The 20712-nt window shown below is 39.8% G+C and overlaps 1 protein-coding gene and 1 pseudogene across 1 annotated transcript in view; both read right to left on the bottom strand.

Annotated features, from left to right (window-relative positions):
• LOC134603375 (long-chain fatty acid transport protein 2-like) overlaps window positions 1-5550 on the bottom strand; it is a 43219-nt gene extending 37669 nt beyond the window's left edge. The window contains exons 1-2 of the mRNA XM_063449267.1: window positions 4994-5550; window positions 3467-3676 (exon numbers count right to left, since the gene is read on the bottom strand). Coding sequence (XP_063305337.1) covers window positions 3467-3676; window positions 4994-5468 — 685 coding nt within the window. The 5' untranslated portion in view covers window positions 5469-5550. The remainder of the gene's footprint in view (window positions 1-3466; window positions 3677-4993) is intronic.
• A 10194-nt stretch (window positions 5551-15744) lies between these two features.
• The window catches only part of LOC134603374 (long-chain fatty acid transport protein 2-like), a 71014-nt pseudogene continuing 66046 nt past the window's right edge, over window positions 15745-20712 (bottom strand).

The raw sequence follows: 20712 nt of genomic DNA, 5'->3' as shown, positions 1-20712 counted from the left end.
CACATTATATGATCATACATTGCATAAGCCTGCCAACAACGCCAATGTACCCCATATCTGGCAGGTCCTACACTGCCTAATGTATGCTAAAACAACCAAAGAAGACATATATAGCACTTACCTGCAACAAAGGGCAGAAGCCTTGAGCAGCTGCCTGCAGGACACTGAAACAAAAAAGAATGATGAAAAACAAACGGAGGTGGCAAATAAAACAAACATGTAAATGAATCCAAGAGACTGGGAAATCCAGGGACAGAATATAAGAATGAATCTAGAAATCCCAGCATAAAGAAAACCAGACATAGAATAGAAAACCAAAAAAACAAGAAAAACTAAACAAGAATTGTAAAAAGAGTACTGGATACCAGAAGCCAAGGCCAGACATCTCCACAGAACAGAACAAGATTCAGATTCCTCCTGTGGAGAATCCATGGTCATGGCCACCCAGGTATGTATCCCCTGTAAGGAATGGATCAGATTTGGGGGCAGAGTCACAGCTACTCTCCTCCAGTTCGGAGGCCTTCGCCTGCCATTCATGTTGCATCGAAAGTGCTTGGGCTGGTCCTGTGTCCTCCTCCTCTGAGGACATCTGTGGAGGCCTGCGGGCCATACAGGTCACGGCCTGTTTGCGTTTGGCAGGGGCCTTGTCTTTGGATTTCCTGGCCTTGGTGTTTTCACGAAGCAAAGAAAAACTACCGAACGTGCACGAACGCCCAGCAAAGTTTGGCGTTCGCGCGGAAAAAAAACAGCCAAATGCAAGCGCCTAGGAAACTGCAATTTGTGGCTAACTTGTTGAATGACTGGGGCGTTCGTCTAATGAGCGTGCCTCTCATGTACGAACGCCTGGACGCAGGCTTTCATTAGCGAGTGGGCGCTCGGTTCCCGAAGTGGTCAGTTCAACAGTAAAAAACACTGAATGGGGTAAAAGACCCACACAAAGCAGGCGGAAGGGGGAATGCAGCGGGAAAACTGGGCAGGTGAAGGGGGGTCACCAGGAGAGCCCCAAAAACCCAAGAATAGAATGGGAAATACCAGGTGAAATCAGTAGGGATAGGAAAGACCTCGGAAGGGAGGTAATAGTAGCCACCCGAAAAGGGGTTAGAAGAGGTGAATAAAGGTAATAAAACATCAGTATTTCTAAGAGCAATTAAAAAAAGTAGTAACTAAGGTTGAGTAAAGGACAGAGAGAGGATAACCAAAAATCTGTCCTTATCTTGTGATGGAGCAGTAAAGAAAGAGGAATCGCTGCAGTGAAACATACCTCTTTTCTTTGCTACTATGGAGTTAGTAAAGAAAGATTATGCAAAATATGAAGCCTCATGTGGTAAAATTACTTGTAACAGCAGTGATTTGCAGTTTTCAGCACCAGATGAGGAAGCTATACCTTGTCCTGTCACTGTGCGGAATATTTATATGTCATGCATGATGACGTCACAACCCTCTTGTCCTGGCCTCTGAGCCACCACTACATATACTTGATTTGTGGCTATGGTGGTGCACAGTCCATGCATAAAAGTGCTTATGGAGCTGTAAGTAATCTGATAGCAGGGATGTGCATGGGGAAACAATTTGGTTCGGTAATTCGGAAAAGTAAAAATATTTGTCTGCTTCGGCAATTCGGACCAATGGCATTCGGTTCTTTTCAGGACTTCCGAACTACCAAACTTCGGCAATTTGGAACTTTGGCAATTCAGAACTTCGGTACTTCGTAAGCATCCGAATGTCCGAATTGCATGAAACAAATTGCACATGTCTAGTAAATGGTTGTGGTGGCAGTTCGGGCACTGAGAGTCCTTTAGATTTGTAAGTGGTTGTGGTGGCAATCCTGGCACTGGGAGCCCTACAGATGTGTAAGTGGTTGTGGTGGCAGCCCTGGCATTGGGAGGCGGGAGCCCTATAGATGTGTAAGTGGTTGTGGTGGCAGTACTGGCACTGGGAGCCCACTGTCCATTATGGACTGCCAGGACTGCCACCACAACCATTTACACATCTATAGGGCTCCCACCACAACCACTTTCACATCTATAGGACTCCCAGTGCCAGGACTGCAACCATAACAACTTACACATTTATAGGGCTCCCAGTGCCTGGACTGCCAACACAACAACTTACACATCTGTCACATCCAGTGCCAGGATTGTTACCACAACCACTTACACATCTATAGGGCTCCCAGTGCCAGGAATTAGCTTATTGGTCAAATTGCACATGTCAAATTGCACATGTCTAGATAGCAGTTACGGTAAGGCTACTATAAGCTTATTCAGTAGCTACACTAACTTATATCAGCTGTTGTTTTACCTCTATCTGCTATTGATAGGGATAAAACGTGACAGCTCTGTTAACATTTCTGTGCATCAAGAAACAACCACATAGTTAAATGTATTGGCTTTGAGAACAGAGAAACATTATCTATCGTCATCATTTTGAAATATTTACATCATCTGAATCATTTTATATGTAACAGCCCTGCCTCTTCATTTTATGACCAATGTAACTGTGGCAACTCCTGTGTCTATCCCCTATATATTCACCAAAAGACAGTTTCATTAACCCTGGCTATCATCACCTAGCCCTTCATGCTAAACACCCGAGATTGTTTCTCCCCATGGCTGGCCAATGACTCCAGAGAACTGCGAGGACTGTAGCGGGACTTAGCCACAATCCTCTGAAACTCTGTCCCAGCCGCGCCTTTTTGCATTGCCTGGCCAATTTCCACCTCTGTTTTCCCCCACTTCCCAGTCAGGAGAATTGAAGGGGATGTACAAGAGAACAATCACTCCTTGAGAAGCACAGGGAGTGCCTTTTTATTTTCAGTCCGCAGAAGCTCCCAAGATTTTTGACAGGCCAAAGCCATATTCACTATGGAACTCTTTTCAGCATGGACTTTGCTGGTGGCTGGTCAAATCTTTACCCCAGTGGCAATTCATGAATACTTTATGATCTGAGCACTATTTTGCCAACACGGGTGCTTGGACACGAAAAAAAATGTTTTTTGGGGTATTTTGTGTTGTGACCACTGTATCCGGGAGAAAACGTATTTTAGCAAGGGACAACTCAATTATCTCCCAGACACAGAAGCACCAGAGCGGGATTATTTGGTGTTGAATAAGGACCCCACGGTTGGGGTCCATGTATAAATGACAGTACTTTTGACAATAAAATCAGTTGTACGCCCAAAATCATGTGTCATCTGATTATTGCGGGAAGGGGCTATATTCACTAACCAGCACATCTTCCAGCTAAAAGGGGCTTTCCAGTTGAGATATCCAGCTGGGATGTAGGAGCCATGCTACAGGAATATACAAATATATTTTGATGAGCACATTATTTGTATGAGATAATATATATGATTGAAAAGGCATAGTTTGCCTATGAGGAAAAAAGTTTGACAGTTCAAAACTGGACATCTGCAGGGCATCACATTTACAGGATGCTTTAGAAAACCTGTTGCAGAATAAATTACCTGTTGTCCCAGAAGTATAAATATATAGAGCTGGAGATTGACTTTTGGCTTGTGATCTATATGATCTGGGAACAGACTCGTCGGAAGCAAAATCCATCTTATCAAGAAGACTGTCTACTCCGATGGTGGGAGATTCTCTGCTTAAATAAAACACCTGCACACCATCTTCCTCCAATGCCGGTAGCACTTCCTCCACAGCATCTTGTAGCTCTGATCGGAGAAAACAAAACAACATTCAATATTTAACAATAGTACATATATGCTACTACGATGTATCAATGGTAATAATAATTCACCAATTATTATTATTATTATTAATGCAACAATATCCAAAATGCCTGTACTAGATACAAAATATAAAGCCTTTAAAGGAACATGCTAACTTTAGGAAAATAAATACATTTAAAAATAAATTACTTACCTTTAGTCTTCAGAAGATCTCAGCCAATAAAGAACTTCCCAGTAGGGAAGCATTGGGGTTGGTAGTGCACATGCACGAAACTTGCTGCACTATGCCAGTACAACTGTAAGAGGTCCAGGGGACCTGGCAAGCATGGGCCCTATCCCCCGCTATATAAAGATAAAAAGAAAGTACACCCTCTAGGAATTCTATGGTTTTACACATGAGGACATAATATCAATCATCTGTTCCTTAGCAGGCCTTAAAATTAAGTAAGTACAACCGTACATAAATAAATGATGACACATTGTAATTTGTCATGCATTGTTGTTTCACAAAAATAAAGCCAAAATGGAGAAGCCTTGTGTGAAAAACAAAGTATACCCTTACTGCTTCCATAGGAATTATGAGGCTAAGTAGCAGACAGGTGCTGCTCATCAAATGCCCTTGATTAATTGATTAATTGTCAAGAGGACTCGCTTCCTGCCTGATAGGCAAAACACCGCTGATACAGCTCTCACAGAACCTTCATGGCCCTGCTACCTTAGCTTAGTAAAGCTAACCTCCTGCCAGGATTATCTGTAAGCACGGGCTGGAACCACATTCTAAAGAAGTTTGACAAGTTACTCTGTGATGATGCCAAGGCACTCTTGACACTATAACTAATTTTTAAAGGCTGTAGCCATTGCTTTTGCCTGGTTGCTACTGCCAGCATAAATTATATTCCTCAATTCCTCTCCCATAACTGATATTCCTGGTGAGTTGTTGTATAGAACAAGTGTCACTTTCTACACAGCCCTTGAATTGATACATAAGTAATGAGATAGATTTAATAAGAGACACAAAGAGGTCATACTGTACAATTTGGCATTTAAAAACACAACTTTCCTGTTAAAATAACAGGCAGATCATATATTAAATAAATTAAAATAACAGGCATGTTATTTAGTATAAATATCTATCTTGCTGCATTTGAATAGGTACCCCACATCGCGGGAAAACATTGCAAACACTTGAACAAGCAAACAGATACAGATACAGTTGTTTAGAATTCCAACTCAATAACGATATCCGTACAAGTATTTATAAATGTTTGATTTAGAATTTTTTTTAGAATTGTCCCTTACCAGAAGCAGCAATTAATACTTTTGCACCGCTGGACTTAAAACAATGAAGAAATGACTTGGCTCGTATGTTGTAGTTCAAGCAAGCCATTGGACATCCTATCTTAGCCAGTCCCAGCCAAGTCCAGATAAAAGCAGGTTCATTTTCTATAAAAATGGCAACACAGTCCCCTTCTTGAAGTTTGGTGTACTGTTTCAGAGTCCATGCCAACTGGTTGCTCTTAAGATCTATATCCTTGTAGGTGTAGACCTCGTCTTGGTAAAAAATAAATGTCTTCTGAGGCTTACTGGACACCTGATAATAAAACATGTCCAATAGCAAGAAAGGGGGATCACTTTTAAGAGACTTTTCTACAAATTTTAGATAGCGCATAGATCTGTAGAAAAAGTCTATATCCTTCCACAAATAGGGCAAAAAAATTCTCCTAAGCAACCAGAGAATGGGGAGACTAAGGACGGCTGACTTCATGGCAGACATTTCCACTGGGCAAATGGAGTAGCAGAAAGGGATAAACTCAGTCAAGTTCCAATGATGTCTTACAAACAGTGACAAGTTTGTAACACAGAAATCTACAAACGCGCCACATAAACAACACAAGGTTGTACTCTGACCGGAACAGTTTCATGTGACAGAAGATCTGTAACTTTATACATTTAACCCTTTCACATCACTGATTGCTCTCAGATTTACTGTACACAGTGGCGTGGTTAGTGACATCAAACTGAAAGCTGTAAAAATATTGTGTTAGCTGTTGTATGCAGGTAACTTCTTTCTTTGGTTTTTACTGTATGTATTGGGGCTGATGTGTACTATGTTCGTTGCTGCCGCCCAGGAGTAATGGGGGTTTGAGTGCAGGACTTGCTTTTTTGTATTTGTATTCAGTTTTTTTATCACACAGCTATGTTGCAATGCTGCTGCCCATGCCATGTGTTCCTTATTAAGGGCAAATAAGCATGTAGGGATGTATATAAAAAAAATACCCCTTTCTGTCTCATTAGAGATATCTTTGCCAGAAGCTCAAGGAAGCAGGCTGAAGGGTCAGTGTTAGGACCCGCTTAGGGGGGTCTGCCTTGACGTTGGCACGCAGGCATTCCCTCCAATGGCCATTGGAGCAACTAAATGACCTCCATTTGTCTAAATATACATAGGGATTAAGGAGAGAGTGCAGGTAACATTTTCTTTTCTTTGTTTTTTTACTATATATTGGGGCTGATGTGTATTGTAGTCCTTGCTGCTGGCCCAGCAGTAATGGGAGAAAGTGCAGGACTTCTCTTTTTGTATTTGTATTTACTTTGTATTACACAGCCTGGTTACAATGCTGCCGCCCATCCCATGTGTTCCCTATTAAGGGTTAATAAGTATAGGGGTGTATATAAAAAATACCCCTTTCTGTCTCATTAGGGATATCTTTGCCAGAAGCTCAAGGAAGCATGGTGAATGGTTAGAGTTAGGACCCACCCAAGAGGTCTGCCTTGATGTGGCAGGTGGGCATACCCTCTCATGGCCATTGGAGGTAACTAAAAACCTCAATTTGTTTAAATATACATTGGGATTTGTGAAAGAGCGCAGGTAACTTTTTTCTTTGGTTTTTACTGTATGTATTTGGACTGATGTGAACTATGGTCGTTGCTGCCACCCAGGAGTAATGGGAGTTTGAGCGCAGGACTTGTTTTGTTGTTGTTGTATGCAGGGCAAGATTAACTAAACAAATAGCCTCAGTTGTGTTACAGTTTGAAATATAAATGTATTCATAATCCTAGGTGAAAACTTGTAAATGTCTGAAAGGGATCACATAATTTGAGCAGAACTTACTGGTTCTTACCTTTAGCCTGGGAGGGGGTTGGAGGAGCTGTGTTGCCATCCCTAGTAGTCTTAGTGGTGAGTGAACTCTAGCCTGCAGCAACGCTCCGACCATGCGAGAGGAACCCGGCGGAGCTGCTGGCTACAGCTCCCCGGGTCCTCTCCTGTCTCACTGAGGGTTATTTTATATATTATATATTTTTATATATATATATATATATATATATATATATAATATCCAACAAGGTAGCAGCACTCACGGAGTAATTTAAAAATCCAATCTTTATTAGAACATGTTAAAATGAGATCGACGTTTCAGTCCAACAAACAGGACTTTCCTCAGGATCAAACACATTGATACATACAATAAAATCAACTTATATAGCGAAATACATTACATAAATGAGCTTACCCTCAGGTGAAGTGCATTTCTGATCGGCGTCCTGCGCCGCCCTGTGCGCATGTGCAAAGAGGCTCCGCCCATATGACGTGATGACGTCATCGCTCCCGTTTCCATGACGACCGGATACAAACGCGGTCGCCATGGAAACGGAACTAAAGCTGCCGAGAACAGTAAAAAATATCACCTTAACCGTGAGGGGACAAAAACTATTGAAGGATGACTGTAAATTAAGTGTTTAAAGTATATGGTTTGCTGAGAAGTGCTCAGGTTAATAGGGCAACCTATGTTGCTAATTATAAGTAATTTACATATAAAGTGCTAATAGCAGATATATATGAACAAGTGCAAGTGCTAATATTAATAAGACTATTGATGCAGTGCAAACTAGCAAATATTGCAAGCTGTGCAAAATGTGCAAAGTGTAATAATAAATATATATAAAGTGCTGTAAAGATATATATAAAGTGCTATAAAAATATATTATAGGGGACTGATCAACATCACATAATGTATATACCATAATTACTTAATTAATTAGAACATATTAGAAAATTAAAAAACATACATTTAACAGTAGTGACTTTGTGCATATATATCTCTCTACTACCTAATACACATAACATAGACTTAGAATATCTATTGTAGACTATACTGTTCTGCTATGTATATCTCTCAGTACTACATAGGGGTAAAATAGTAGGCTACAACAAAGTTTATTCTTCAGAATTTTCCTTTTTATCTAATCTATGTGCCATTATGTTTTCTATGATATATGTTATATATTATGCACTCTACTGTAAACATCTACCCAAAAATACCTTATTTGAGTAAAATAACTACATAATCATAATTAAAAACATTACAAGCTGGAGATAAGGCTCATAAGAATGAAAGGTATGATATGGTTTCATTCAGTCCTTTTGGAGACACAGTATCTAACTCCGAAATCCAAAATGTTTCCCGGTTCAACAATGTTTTCCCACGATCACCGGCCCTGCGTGACACGGGTACATGGTCTATACCCAAAAATTTCAACGAAGCAAGTGGGTGTTTAAATTGTAGAAAATGCTTAGCCACCGGCTTATCTGACTGACCGTCCCTGTAGGCCAACCTAATGCTTGAACGGTGGCCTCTAATCCTCTCACACAGGGCGGTCTCAGTCTTGCCCACGTATGCCAATCCACAAGGGCATGTAAGTTTATAAATAACATGCGTCGTTTTACAAGTGATGGTATGTTGTATGGTATACTTCTTAGTTGTATGTGGGTGGCAGAACATTTTGGAAGGTGTCATGTGCCCACATGTTACACATCCCAAGCAACGTACCGACCCCCGTTTTTGGGTGTCATTTTCCTTGGAGTAACTTTTAAATGGGTCTGTGTGTACCAAAATGTCCTTTAGATTCTTATTCCTCTTATGGCAAATAAGTGGCTTTTCACGAAACACCTTGGGGAGCGTGTCATCTGTAGCGAAGATTCTCCAATTTTTCCGAACGACAGATGAGATTTGAGGACTTAAAGTGTGATAAGTCATTGGAAGGACTAACTGCTGAAGTGGATTTGTCTCCTTATTAGCTCGTGGTGCTTTAGCACCTTCCAGGGCGTTACTTAGGATTTGACTGTGAAATCCACGCTGCAAAAATTTGTCAGTCATCTCCCTTAACTGTGTTTCTTTTGTTGTCTCATCAGAATTGTTCCTCATAACCCTGAGGTACTGTGCCTTAGGTAACAATCTCTTCAACGGCTCCGGGTGTGCACTTCGCGCATGGAGTAGAGTGTTCCGATCTGTATCTTTGGTATACAAACTGTATTCAATGTTGTGTTCACCAACAGTCAATTCAACATCCAGGAATTGTACCTTGATAGGGCTAATGTTTGCCGTTAATCTGATCGGTGTTGGTAGTGAATTCAACTGCTCAACCATGTGGTGTGCCTCAGTAAGTGTGCCATTCCATATTATTAACAAATCGTCGATAAAACGATAGTATCCTTGGATCAAGTGGGCATATGTTGATAGGATGTTTTCTCGTTCATAAACGTACATGTACGCATTAGCGTACATGGGGGCCATAGCCGCCCCCATAGATGTGCCCGATATTTGCAAAAACCACTCTTCCTCGAAGCGAAAATAATTTTGTTCCAACGCTAATGTTAATATCTCCAAAACGAATTCTATAGGAGGACCCTTGTACACTGGAGACTGGGTTAAAACCGTCCTCATAGCCTCTACCCCTTCCGTATGTGGGATCACTGTATATAGACTTTTTACATAGTGATTAGGATAGGTTTGCTTTCTTGAAATCTGATTTTACTGATTTTTTGTAAGAGTGTTGGCGTATCTTTTATACATGTCTCCAGTGCTTCAATTGGTTCTTTAAAAAGTGCGTCTAGCCATTTGGCCAGTGGTTCGATTACTCCCTTGATCGCGGACACTATAGGGCGTCCTGGAGGTCTTTGGGAATCCTTGTGGATGTTTGGAATGCTGTATATGATCGGGCTACGTGGGTGTTGTTCATATAGATATTGGTACAGCTCCACATCTATATAGCCTGCTCTTAGGCCCATTGATAGTGTGTCTTGTATAATATTCTGGATCCTTTTGGTGGGATCTCCATTAGGTCTCCTATACGTTTTACTGTCATACAATTGTTGCTTTAATTCTTCAGAATAGTACTGGTAGTCCATCAGGACTATCCCGCCCCCTTTATCTGCAGACCGGATCACTATTGAGGAATCCTCCCCAAGGTTCTTAAGTAGTCGTCGTTGGTTTGACGTTATATTGTGCCGTGTGCTACCTTGTTTGGACATAATTTCATGTGTTTCCTTATTTGTCATAGTTAGGAAAGTTTTAATTGATGATTTATTCGTTTTCGGATCAAACATAGATCTTGGACGAAATTTCTCTATTGCCTTGGTATTGCTGCCTGATGTAGTTTTGTCAGTTTGATTGAAATATTCCTTCAACCGCATATTTCTGCCAAACTTGTACCATTCGACATTCCATTTGAATTTATTAGGTTTTGCTGTTGGCACAAACTATAATCCCCGGCTCAATAGGTCAATCTCATCCTGAATCAGAGGTCTGTGTGATAAATTAAATATTGGAATTATTTCTTGTGAGGCGGTTTGCCCTTCAGTGTGCTTTTTGTTCCCATGGCCTCTTCTAGTCCTGCGTGCTCTTTTCTTCGGTTCCTGGTGGTTGTGCCAGTTTCTGGTACCCCTAAAAAAGGCATCGCTGTAGGTGTAGTGGTGGATTCAATATTGTCGTTGTCTGAGGCTGACTCTCCTGATGTGTTATCAATTGTTGGTATTCTAGGTTTCACAATCCTTCTCCGTTGTCGTCTCGGTCTATTGGGGTTATTCCCAGACAACCATCTGTACACCCTATGATCTAAATAATCCTGCTGTACCTTCTCAAATTTTTGTTTTTTAAAAGTAATTTATTCATTTTTGTACCTGAGTAGGTCTTCTTTCAGCTTCTGTTGTAACTTTAACCCTTCCGTGGATGCAAGTAACAGAGCATGTTCCATTTCAATCTCTAGGATTTTTTGATTAACCCCCACTAGGTCTTCCTTAACGTCCTTAATAATGATTAACATCATATCCATCGATGCTTTATTCAATACCATAGTCCATTCCCTACACACCTTAGCTTTGCCTCTTCCAATAGTTTGAACATATATATATATATATATATATATATATATGTGTGTGTGTGAGTGTGCTATGTGTGAGAGTGTGCTGTGTGTGTGTGAGGGTCAGGGCCGGATTAACATAGGGGCTGATGGAGCTGCAGCTCCAGGCTCAGGCCCATGGAATAGGCCCATTTAAAAAACAAAAAACAAAAAACAAAAACATTTTTTTTTTTTTTTACACACTACTCTTAGGTTTACCACCTGACTGGTATTTTACTTGCACAGCTGGTATTTGAGGCTGCCTGGCCGTGCCGGTATTGCAGTAATAATGGCAATACAAATGCAGGTATTTTTCTCAGTATAAACAGAGATTACTCTGCAATACCATCACCGGCCAGTAGGGGTCACTGTGTCTGGAGAGAGGCAGGAATAGGAAGTTACAGCATATCCCTGCCTCTCTCTACTACTCACTGATCCATGGGGGAGCAGCTACACAGCATAGAGAGTCCAGACAGCAGCTCTACAGCTCAGGTAAGTGACAGATGGGGGGAAAGGCAGCAGGGAGACATGGGAACACAGACACTAGGGGACACATGGGGACATAGACACTAGGGGACGCTGAGACACATGGGGATGCTGTGTAACATAGGGACATTGTGAGACACAGACATTGGGACACGCAGACACTGTTCTATGTCTCCCAGTGTCCCCATGTCCCCCAGCCAGTGTCCCTAGTGGCTCAGTGTCCACATGGCTCCCAGGTTCCCCTAGTCTCCCAGTGTCTGTGTCCCCATGTCTCTCAGTGTCCCTAGTGACTCAGAGTCCCCATGTCTCCCAGTGTCCCCATGTCTCCCAGTGTCCCCATGTCTCCCAGCCAGTGTCCCCATGTCTCCCGGTGTCCCCAAGTCTTCCAGTGTCTGTGTCCCCATGTCTCCCAGCCAGTGTCCTCAGTGTCCCCAAGTCTTGCAGTGTCTGTGTCCCCATATGTCTGTGTCCCCATGTCTCACTTTGTTCCCTAGTATCCTAGTGACATGGGGACACACTAAGACATGGGGACACTGGGAGAAATGAGGACTCTGGGAGGCATGGGGACTGGGCGACATGGGGACACTGACACTGTGATACATGGGGACACACCGAGACATGGGGACACTGGGAGAAATGGGGAGACTTGAGAGACTGAGACACTGGGAGCAATTCATCTATACAGCAGAATCAAACTGTGAGGTATGGTTGTTTCAGTGCTTTTGGTCAATAAGATTCGGTAATTAGGCCCATCATAAATGTCAGCTCCAGGCCCACTGAGCTCTTAATCTGGCCCTGGTGAGGGTGCTGTATGTGTCTGAGGGTGCTGTCTGTGTCTGAGGATGCTGAGGGTGCTGTTAGTGTGTGAATATGTTTTTTTTAAATGAAAAATAAAACAAAATGTTATAAACCCCCCCCTCCCTTCTTACCTTTAGCCTGGGGGAATGGGGGGGGGGGGGGGAGGAGAGGGGGGAGCCGTGCTGCCATCTCTGGTAGTCTTAGTGGTGAGTTTACTCTTGCATGATCTGAGCGTTGCCGTTGTAACCCGATGGCAACTCCGGGCCTGTTCCCAACCAAGCCATCAACAGTCCAGGATTTAGGGATTACTCAGTTGTGTCTAAGGTGTATTTAGAAAGAAAAAATAAAACACACTTTACGCACAACAGGGTAATCCCTAAATCCTGGACTGGTAGGTGGGACTGAGTTGGGAATCCCTGGGGGGATATTGTATCATTTTCTTGAAAAGTTTACTTTTAAAATGAGCACAGATAAAGGAGGAATTTGACAATAGAGAAATAGAGATGAGCACAGAAATATTTTTTGTTTCAGTTTAATCATTCATTCACAATTTTTTTTTTTGTTGCCAATTCAGCCAAAATTAAGCCACTTGTCTATTCGGTTTCGTAAAGAAAATTGTTTATTTAATAGCAACCATTAATCACTTTGGAAGTAAATGAATCCTGAATTTAACATGATTAAGCAGAATTAATGCAAACTGAAAGCAAAAAAAATAAACAACTAAAGCAAAAAATATATAATATTACTTTTAAAGAAAGGCTATGCAAATGCATGCACACACTCACAGCCACTTAATCCTGTTTTCCGAACAGGATTTATTCACGTCTGCCTTTGGACATGAGCCCAGGGAAGAGGAGACAGTAACTTTTCTAACATATCATGTCACTGCAAAACAGTTAAACATACTTAAGTGCATACAGTGCAAAGCCCTAGTAGCCCTGCTCTACTCAAAACAGCCCCTAAAGGGCGATAATATTCACTGTTTACTCAGAACAGCAGCAGACTTTGAATATGAACCCAGGACAAACATGGCAGTCACACCTCTACCATCAGTCTTGATTAACATGTAGAGATGGGTAGCCAAGCTTGGGTAGGTTTAATTTTATAAATTATTTTTGCTAAATCTGGTGAGAGGATGTTGCCAGTAACTGAAAAGTCTCTTATTCTAAACACTTGTGAGTGAGCATGAGCACATCTGCTGCTCAACCAACCTAAGACCTGGTCATGAAAGGTATGCTCTCGCCAATTCAGAGGTGACACTCTGGGGTGATGGGGCTTCACTGGTAAAGACTTCAGCTAAAACAGCTGTTGCTCCACTCTGTCCACCTTTGCCTGTAGCTTTATGATCTCAAACACCAGCTAAGGAGGTGGATCTCTGCTCCATAGAGATGAAGCCACTGCTTCAAGGAGTTTCACTCGTTTCTCCCATTGCCAACTCCTGGTGTTCCTTCTCATCATACCAATCTTTCTCTGTATCGCATGCACTTTATTAACTAGTCTGTCTTTCCACATAGGCATGGTATTACTCCTCACAGTCAGATTGATCTTTATTTTCCTATTTTGGCAGCCAGCATTAACCCTGGAGTTGTGTCCAGCATTTCATGCAAGCAAACCTTCAATTTATCCTTCAACCTGCTAAAAAAGGTTCCACTTCAAGATACAGGATTCTTTTCATTGTATTCTTTAGAAATGGGAATAATGGAATTACCTGCTCACGGCTTGCTGTGGCTTGACTTAAATCACATGTGACATCATTGAAAGGCTTAAGAACTGCCACTATCAGACCTGTAGCTCATCATTCATCTCTCCCCAGTGTCACTCCTATGCTCATCTCAAATGAAAGGGATTGTATCGCTCTCTGCTGCTTAAGAAAACATTCTAACACACCTCCAAAGTGGAGATCCATTGTGTCACATCGTGATGAAGAAAATGCTGTGGTATAACTGCTTGTTCTGGATGCATCCTCAACTTTTGACTAGCCTTTACACTGCAAAGTGCAATCTTTTGACATCTATGAATGGCTGTGCCTGCACATCAATATAGTCCCCATCACTGATAGCTTTAATTATATTGGCTCTCCCATCACTCACCTCAAAGCCCTTGTACACTGCTGTACCTGCTGCCTTTTCAATACACTTTTCTAGAAAAGATCGAAGAGCTGCCAGAATATTAGCTGTGCTGTCGATCCATAACCTCAGCATGTAACAGAAAAGATTTATATCCCACATTGTCAACAGTGTCACATTGTCAACATTGTCACAGTTCAGCTGCTGGTGTTGACTGGCAATAGAAATACTCACAAATCATACATATTTTTTCTCTGAGAGTTCTAGATCAAACCTGTCGTTTGTCAGCCTGACTTCTAGGATCTAACTCAAGTCTCTCCCAACTCTCAACCTTTTTTGGAGGCACACGTGTTCTCATTCAGCATTGCAGAGCAGAGACAGGTGTCCAACCAGGAACACCAAAATAATGGTAAATTCAATCACGATGGGTTTGTTCCAAGTGGAGAATAAAATGAAACCAGACCAAGTATTGCAAATAAAGGTTAATCCTATATGGACTGATCTGTTTATTAATATTGCAATATGACTCACCCAAAGTGAAACCAAAAATCAATATAGATAAGTGAGCTCTGATCATTAAGACGTATACTCCAACTAAATATGCAGAATTACTGATGGTATTTATTTACCTGTTTCTAATAGTCCGCATAAAGGGTAGTCATAGGTACCAAAAATCACCCCATTTACGTAGCAGGGTAGATATGAAAGTTATTATTTATAAAGCTTCAACAAATTCCACAGTACTGTACTCTGCTAAAAAAAAAACAGCTAGAACAAGCAACAGTTAATCAATTATCTTCTTATTATAACACATATTTTGATTCAGTATAGCATATGTGGCAGGCCCATCTTAATAAAATTGAGTTTATTGCTAGCAAAATGGAGTTTGCATTGTTAGTACAACTTCTAAGATATACGTGAGCAGCAGAATTGTATTAGTACACCTTCCACTACCTGAAACAGCAAATCCGATCCATGGAAGCCACCACTCGCAAGTTGCAGGTGGGGATCATCAGCTAATGTCTTGGTGCCAGATACCACAGGACACGTTCAGAGGTTTTGTGGAGTCCATACTTCAATGTGTCAATGCTGTTTTTTTTGCAGCACAAGAGGACCTACAATATTAGGCAGGCGGTTTTAATGTTATGCCTGATCAGTGTATAAATAATTGTAATTTTGTCCAATAAAACAGAAAACACGAACAGCACAAAGGGCTGATCATGTTTTCAAGTCAATGGACCCACTTTCAGTCAAACTTTTAAGGCCAGTTCACTCATTAGCCATAGAAGTTAAAATGTCCCTCTAGTAATGCATATGACTGGTGATTTGTGGTGTTGCCAATGAATGTAACTGTTAAACTAAGGCTGTTTCATTCACACTCTTCTGTAGCCTTGGGGACCCCAAATCCCAAGTAGAGGTGGGTAATCATACTATTAGAAACTTCTGTCACGGTCTTATTCACTCATGTATAAAAAATAAATTAAACAAGACTGGGATGCATTAGCCAAAGCTGAATATGCCAAATATTTATTCAAAATAATAGAGACTTGTACAATTCTACTTAATGTAAAAAACAATATTGTTCAAAAGTTACATAACACAACACTCTCTACTAGAGTTTTACTTTATTATCCATAATTGCATTGTAAATATTCAGGTCCATTGGCTTGTACCTCTTCTCATTTTCATCTAAGACGTATAACGGATCTTTAACAAAGAGCGGGTTGAATCCATCCTGTACAAGACCCACTTTGCGTTGCTTGAATGTTCCAGTAACTTCGATGGAATCCTGCATAGGTAAAGATAAAACACATGGAACCCTCAGTTAAGTCCTGTTAAACGGTGACCTTCAACATACGTAACACATTAAAGTACTGCAACCAATGCAATGCGGTTAAGTGGTGTTTGTACTATCAGTCTATAAATGCCATTCCCCATTTTCTTACTTGTTAAATTTTGGAGCAGTTTGACAAAATACATGTCTCCGAAACTTAAAGGCTGTTGTGCATAGCACTTTGAATGAGTGCTGTGCATTGGATTGGAGTCAATTGGCAGGGTTCTGTATGTTCATAACAGAGTATATACTTCATTACATAGCCCTGTGTCTTTAATCCACATAATTTGTTGTGTTTCATTTTTTTTTTTAAATTTTTAAAGCTTTCTGTATACGAGAGCTCAATTGTTCTAAAGCCACACTGATACTTTGGAAACTGCATGTCCATATCATCCATGTATAAATTGCTACTTTAAGCAATGTTTTTGCTGTTTGATCTTTTATTTTTTAACTGAATTATCATAATCCAGTTTGTTCATTAATGAATAGATTTGTTCATTTCAGCTGCCTTTTAAATCCATTCATAAACTAATTGATCTGTATAGACAGTAGTGATGAATCTATTCATTCGGGGATGGATTAAAAACCAGTTTCAAACTGATTGTCGTTTGATGAACAAATGTACAAAATTATTTTTTGCACATGTCTAGTTATCACCAAAGTGATCTTGGTACATCTTTTTAACTTAATAGATACATTATATTGATAGTATCAAAATCAAATTTAGTACTGTGCTAAAGTCTTAGGATACTCTAAAAATATAAACTTAAAATCAGAATAAGGTGTACGGTTATGGTGTTTATTTAAGAATTGAATTTCAGAAAAATTCTGACGTTTTTTTCTTTACCTGTATTCTCATGAAGTAAGGCCTGGCATAATTTGGCAAATATTCCACTACTTTTGCATAGAGCTTTTCACCATCAATGTTTTTGCCTTCTTTGAGTTTGATAGAAACCATTCCAATCCTGCCCTCGTGATCTAGAAAAGTGAACATTGAGTCAATAACACATACTTTTTAAAAACAAGTTAAAGAAGTATTTAGCACTATTATTCCCAAACTTCCGTTTAACAGCTACTGAATTTATATATAAAGTTAACGATCACACCCACCTCAAAAAAATTTGGCCTATGTGCTTTGTGAAGAACACCACACATCTTTTTCCATTATTATATAGTGCTTCACCCCATTCCTAAATGTAACATTTGGGACTAGTTTCACTGGCTTATATGTATGCAGCATGCACGTCCTACATACAGATCCTGAAACCACAAGGCAGGTATGTAGGTGCCAGAATTAATCCATTAAGAAATGATAACAGGATGGATAAGGGTTGTAATATCATAATAAAGCGTTCATTGAAATTAGAATTATATTTCTTTCTAAAGAGTACTTCTTTGATTTTTTTTTCAACAAACATTCATGGATCCATCTATTGTCTGAATTAAAATCATAAATATTCCTGTCTAGATTAATAAATGTTTATGATCAGTAACATTCCCTTTTAATTTAAAGGAAATGTCTAAAAATTAAGAATTCTAGTTGTACATGTGGCAGTTGCACAAATAGGACATAACTGCTTTAGAAAGCCCAGAAGATAAATGTCCAGGTGCCAACTGAGTGCTTGGAGGGTAGGGGAGGGTCTTATTACCACTCTTGTCAATGATTATGAGTGATAGTTATTCTCTTCACAATGACGTATTGTTGTTGTATAGATCATGTACCTGCAGTCTCACTTCTTAAATCTCTGCCATTTAAGAGTTAAATTACTTTGTTTTTGCAGCTATAGTCACTCCTCCCTGCATGTGACTTACACAGACGTCCTAAACACTTCTTGTAAAGTTTTGTCTAATGTTAACACTTCCTTTATTGCACATTTTGCTTAATTTAGAATTTCTTATCTCCTGCTCTGTTAATAGCCTGATAGAGCCTACAGGAGCCTCTTGTGTGCTATTAAAGTTCAATTTGCAGGGCAGTAGATAAAAACTTCTAAAGTGAGTTAACATCTTATTGAAAATGAAAGGGAGGTGTTGCTAAGCATTATGGACAGAAACCAAAGTGGTTTAAGACTTAAATGGCACAGAATTGAGCAGGGAGGCTGCAGGATCATGATCTATACACAAACTACTTCATTAAGCTGAAGCTATTTTGATGAATATAGTATCATTTTAAGGGAACACTATATGCATCAAAACCACTACAACTCACTCTAGTTGTTTATTGTGACAGTGTCCTGGTGCCCACTTCCCCATTGTAAGGAGTCAGACTTTTTAAAATAGTTTCACATCTTAACTAAGGGCCGCTGGTTGCTGAATCGGTGTAGTACTAAAATAGTTTCACATCTTAACTAAGGGCCGCTGGTTGCTGAATCGGTGTAGTACTAAAATAGTTTCACATCTTAACTAAGGGCCGCTGGTTGCTGAATTGGTGTAGTACTAATGTTATTTTAAAAACACTTGTAGTGTATGTTAGAGAAACAATGTTATTCCATAAATTGTTATTTTTGGGATTCAAAGCCATTTAGGTATTTAGACCAAAATAGCTACAATAAAACCATGGCTGATATGGAGTACATATTTAGTTTGACTGTTGTGGCGTAAAACATGGATTTCACCTTGATCTTTCATCTATTCACACTTTAGTGCAGGGGTCAGCAACCTACGGCATGACATGCGAGGTGCCTTTGCACGGCACACAAGGCTGCCAGAGCCAAACAGGCTCTGGTCTTTCAGGAGTCCCAGTGAGACTTCTGATATTGGCTAGTGCAAACTGAGCTGCGATTGCAGGTGGTGAGGGACAATCCTCAATTTACGCATTGCAACACTTACAGGAAGTGACCTCAGATCACTTCCTCCCAGCCCTTGTGAACGGGAATGCGCACTGCAGTAAAGCATCCCAGAGAAGCTATCGCAGCTCCTGCCCTTGACCTATGACCTTGACCTAAGAGTGCTGGTATTTTTTTCAATTTTTATATATATATATATATATATATATATATATATATATAAAAATAGAAAAAAATACCAGCACTCTTAGGTTTTCCAAATGAAGATTTTCTTTTAATCCAGTAAATAAGATCGACGTTTCAGCTATATTACAGAGCTTTCATCAGGACAGATGAAAGCTCTGTAATAGAGCTGAAACGTCGATCTTATTTACTGGATTAAAAGAAAATCTTCATTTGGAAAACCTAAGAGTGCTGGTATTTTTTTCTATTTTTATATTTAAGCTACCAGAGCACCGGGTATTGGATAAATTGTGGGAGTGCAAGCGTTTCCTGTATCTATCTATCTATCTATCTATCTATCTATCTATATATATATATATATATATATATATCTATATATATATATATACACACACACTCACACATACACACATATATATTATATATATTTATAATTCTAAGTGTATTTTCAGATATATATCAAGATACGCTCATGACATTAATTTTTTTTTATTTTTTTTATATTTTTAAATATGTATAATATAAGTTAGTTTAAACAACCGATTAGCATAATATACATATATAATATATATAATTTAAGTCTAAGTGCATTTAATTCTAAGTGCATATATAATTTAATTCTAAGTGCAATACAGTAAGAATTAAATGTTTTATATATATATATATATATATATATATATAATATGCTAATCAGGTGTTTTAATTAACTTATAATATATAATAAATATATTGAGCATTTTAGTTATGAAGAAAGGTTAAAAAAATTTAATCTGTTTAGTTTGGAAGAATGGCATCTGAGAGGGGATATGATAACTTTATACAAATATATTCGGGGCCAGTACAAACCTTTATCTGGAAATCTATTCATAAACAGGTCTATACATTGGACACGAGGTCACACATTTAGGCTGGAAGAAAGGAGATTTCATCTAAGGCAAAGAAAAGGTTTTTATACAGTAAGAGCAATAAGGATATGGAATTCTCTGCCTGAAGAGGTGGTTTTGTCAGAGTCACTACAGATGTTTAAACTGCAATTGGATAAATACTTACAAAAACATAACATGCAGGGATATCATTTCTAATTAGTGGGGTAATAGCTGCTTGATCCAAGGAGACATCTGACTGCTATTTTGGGGTCAAGAAGGAATATTTTCCTAGTTTGTGGCAAAATTGGAAGCGCTTCAGACTAGGTTTTTTGCCTTCTTTTGGATCAACAGCAACAACATACGTGAGGAAGGCTGAACTTGATGGACGCAAGTCTCTTTTCAACTATGTAACTATGTAACATGCATCATATATTGTTTGAATGTGTGTGTTTAACTTTTATTTTAATTTCAGACACTAGGGGGACTGCCTGATCCCTCAGGCAGTCTCCTTACTGGCAGTCTCATAGACTGCTTTGCAGCCATGTGAATTGCAATGTCCGCTGCGATCACATTGCCCTGGAGGGCTGAAACAGAGCAGGGGGACTACCTGTCTCCTGAGGCATTCCCCCTGGACCGGGATTGCTGAGGATCGCCAGTCCAGGTAAGTAAATTGCTGCTGGGTAGCATAAGATCATTAGGGCTTTCTATGCCTGCCTAATGGCGTTTAGGCTCACTAAATGCGGGGCAGCATAGTACGCCCTAACAGAGTTAAGGGGTTAAGTCAAACACAGAAAAATAACAACCAGTATCAATGCATTACCGGGCCTTA

Source organism: Pelobates fuscus, chromosome 3 (assembly GCF_036172605.1).
Source record: "Pelobates fuscus isolate aPelFus1 chromosome 3, aPelFus1.pri, whole genome shotgun sequence".
Classification (NCBI taxonomy): domain Eukaryota; kingdom Metazoa; phylum Chordata; class Amphibia; order Anura; family Pelobatidae; genus Pelobates; species Pelobates fuscus.
Note: the sequence above shows the minus strand (reverse complement) of the source record. Positions and strands in the feature narration are given on the sequence as shown.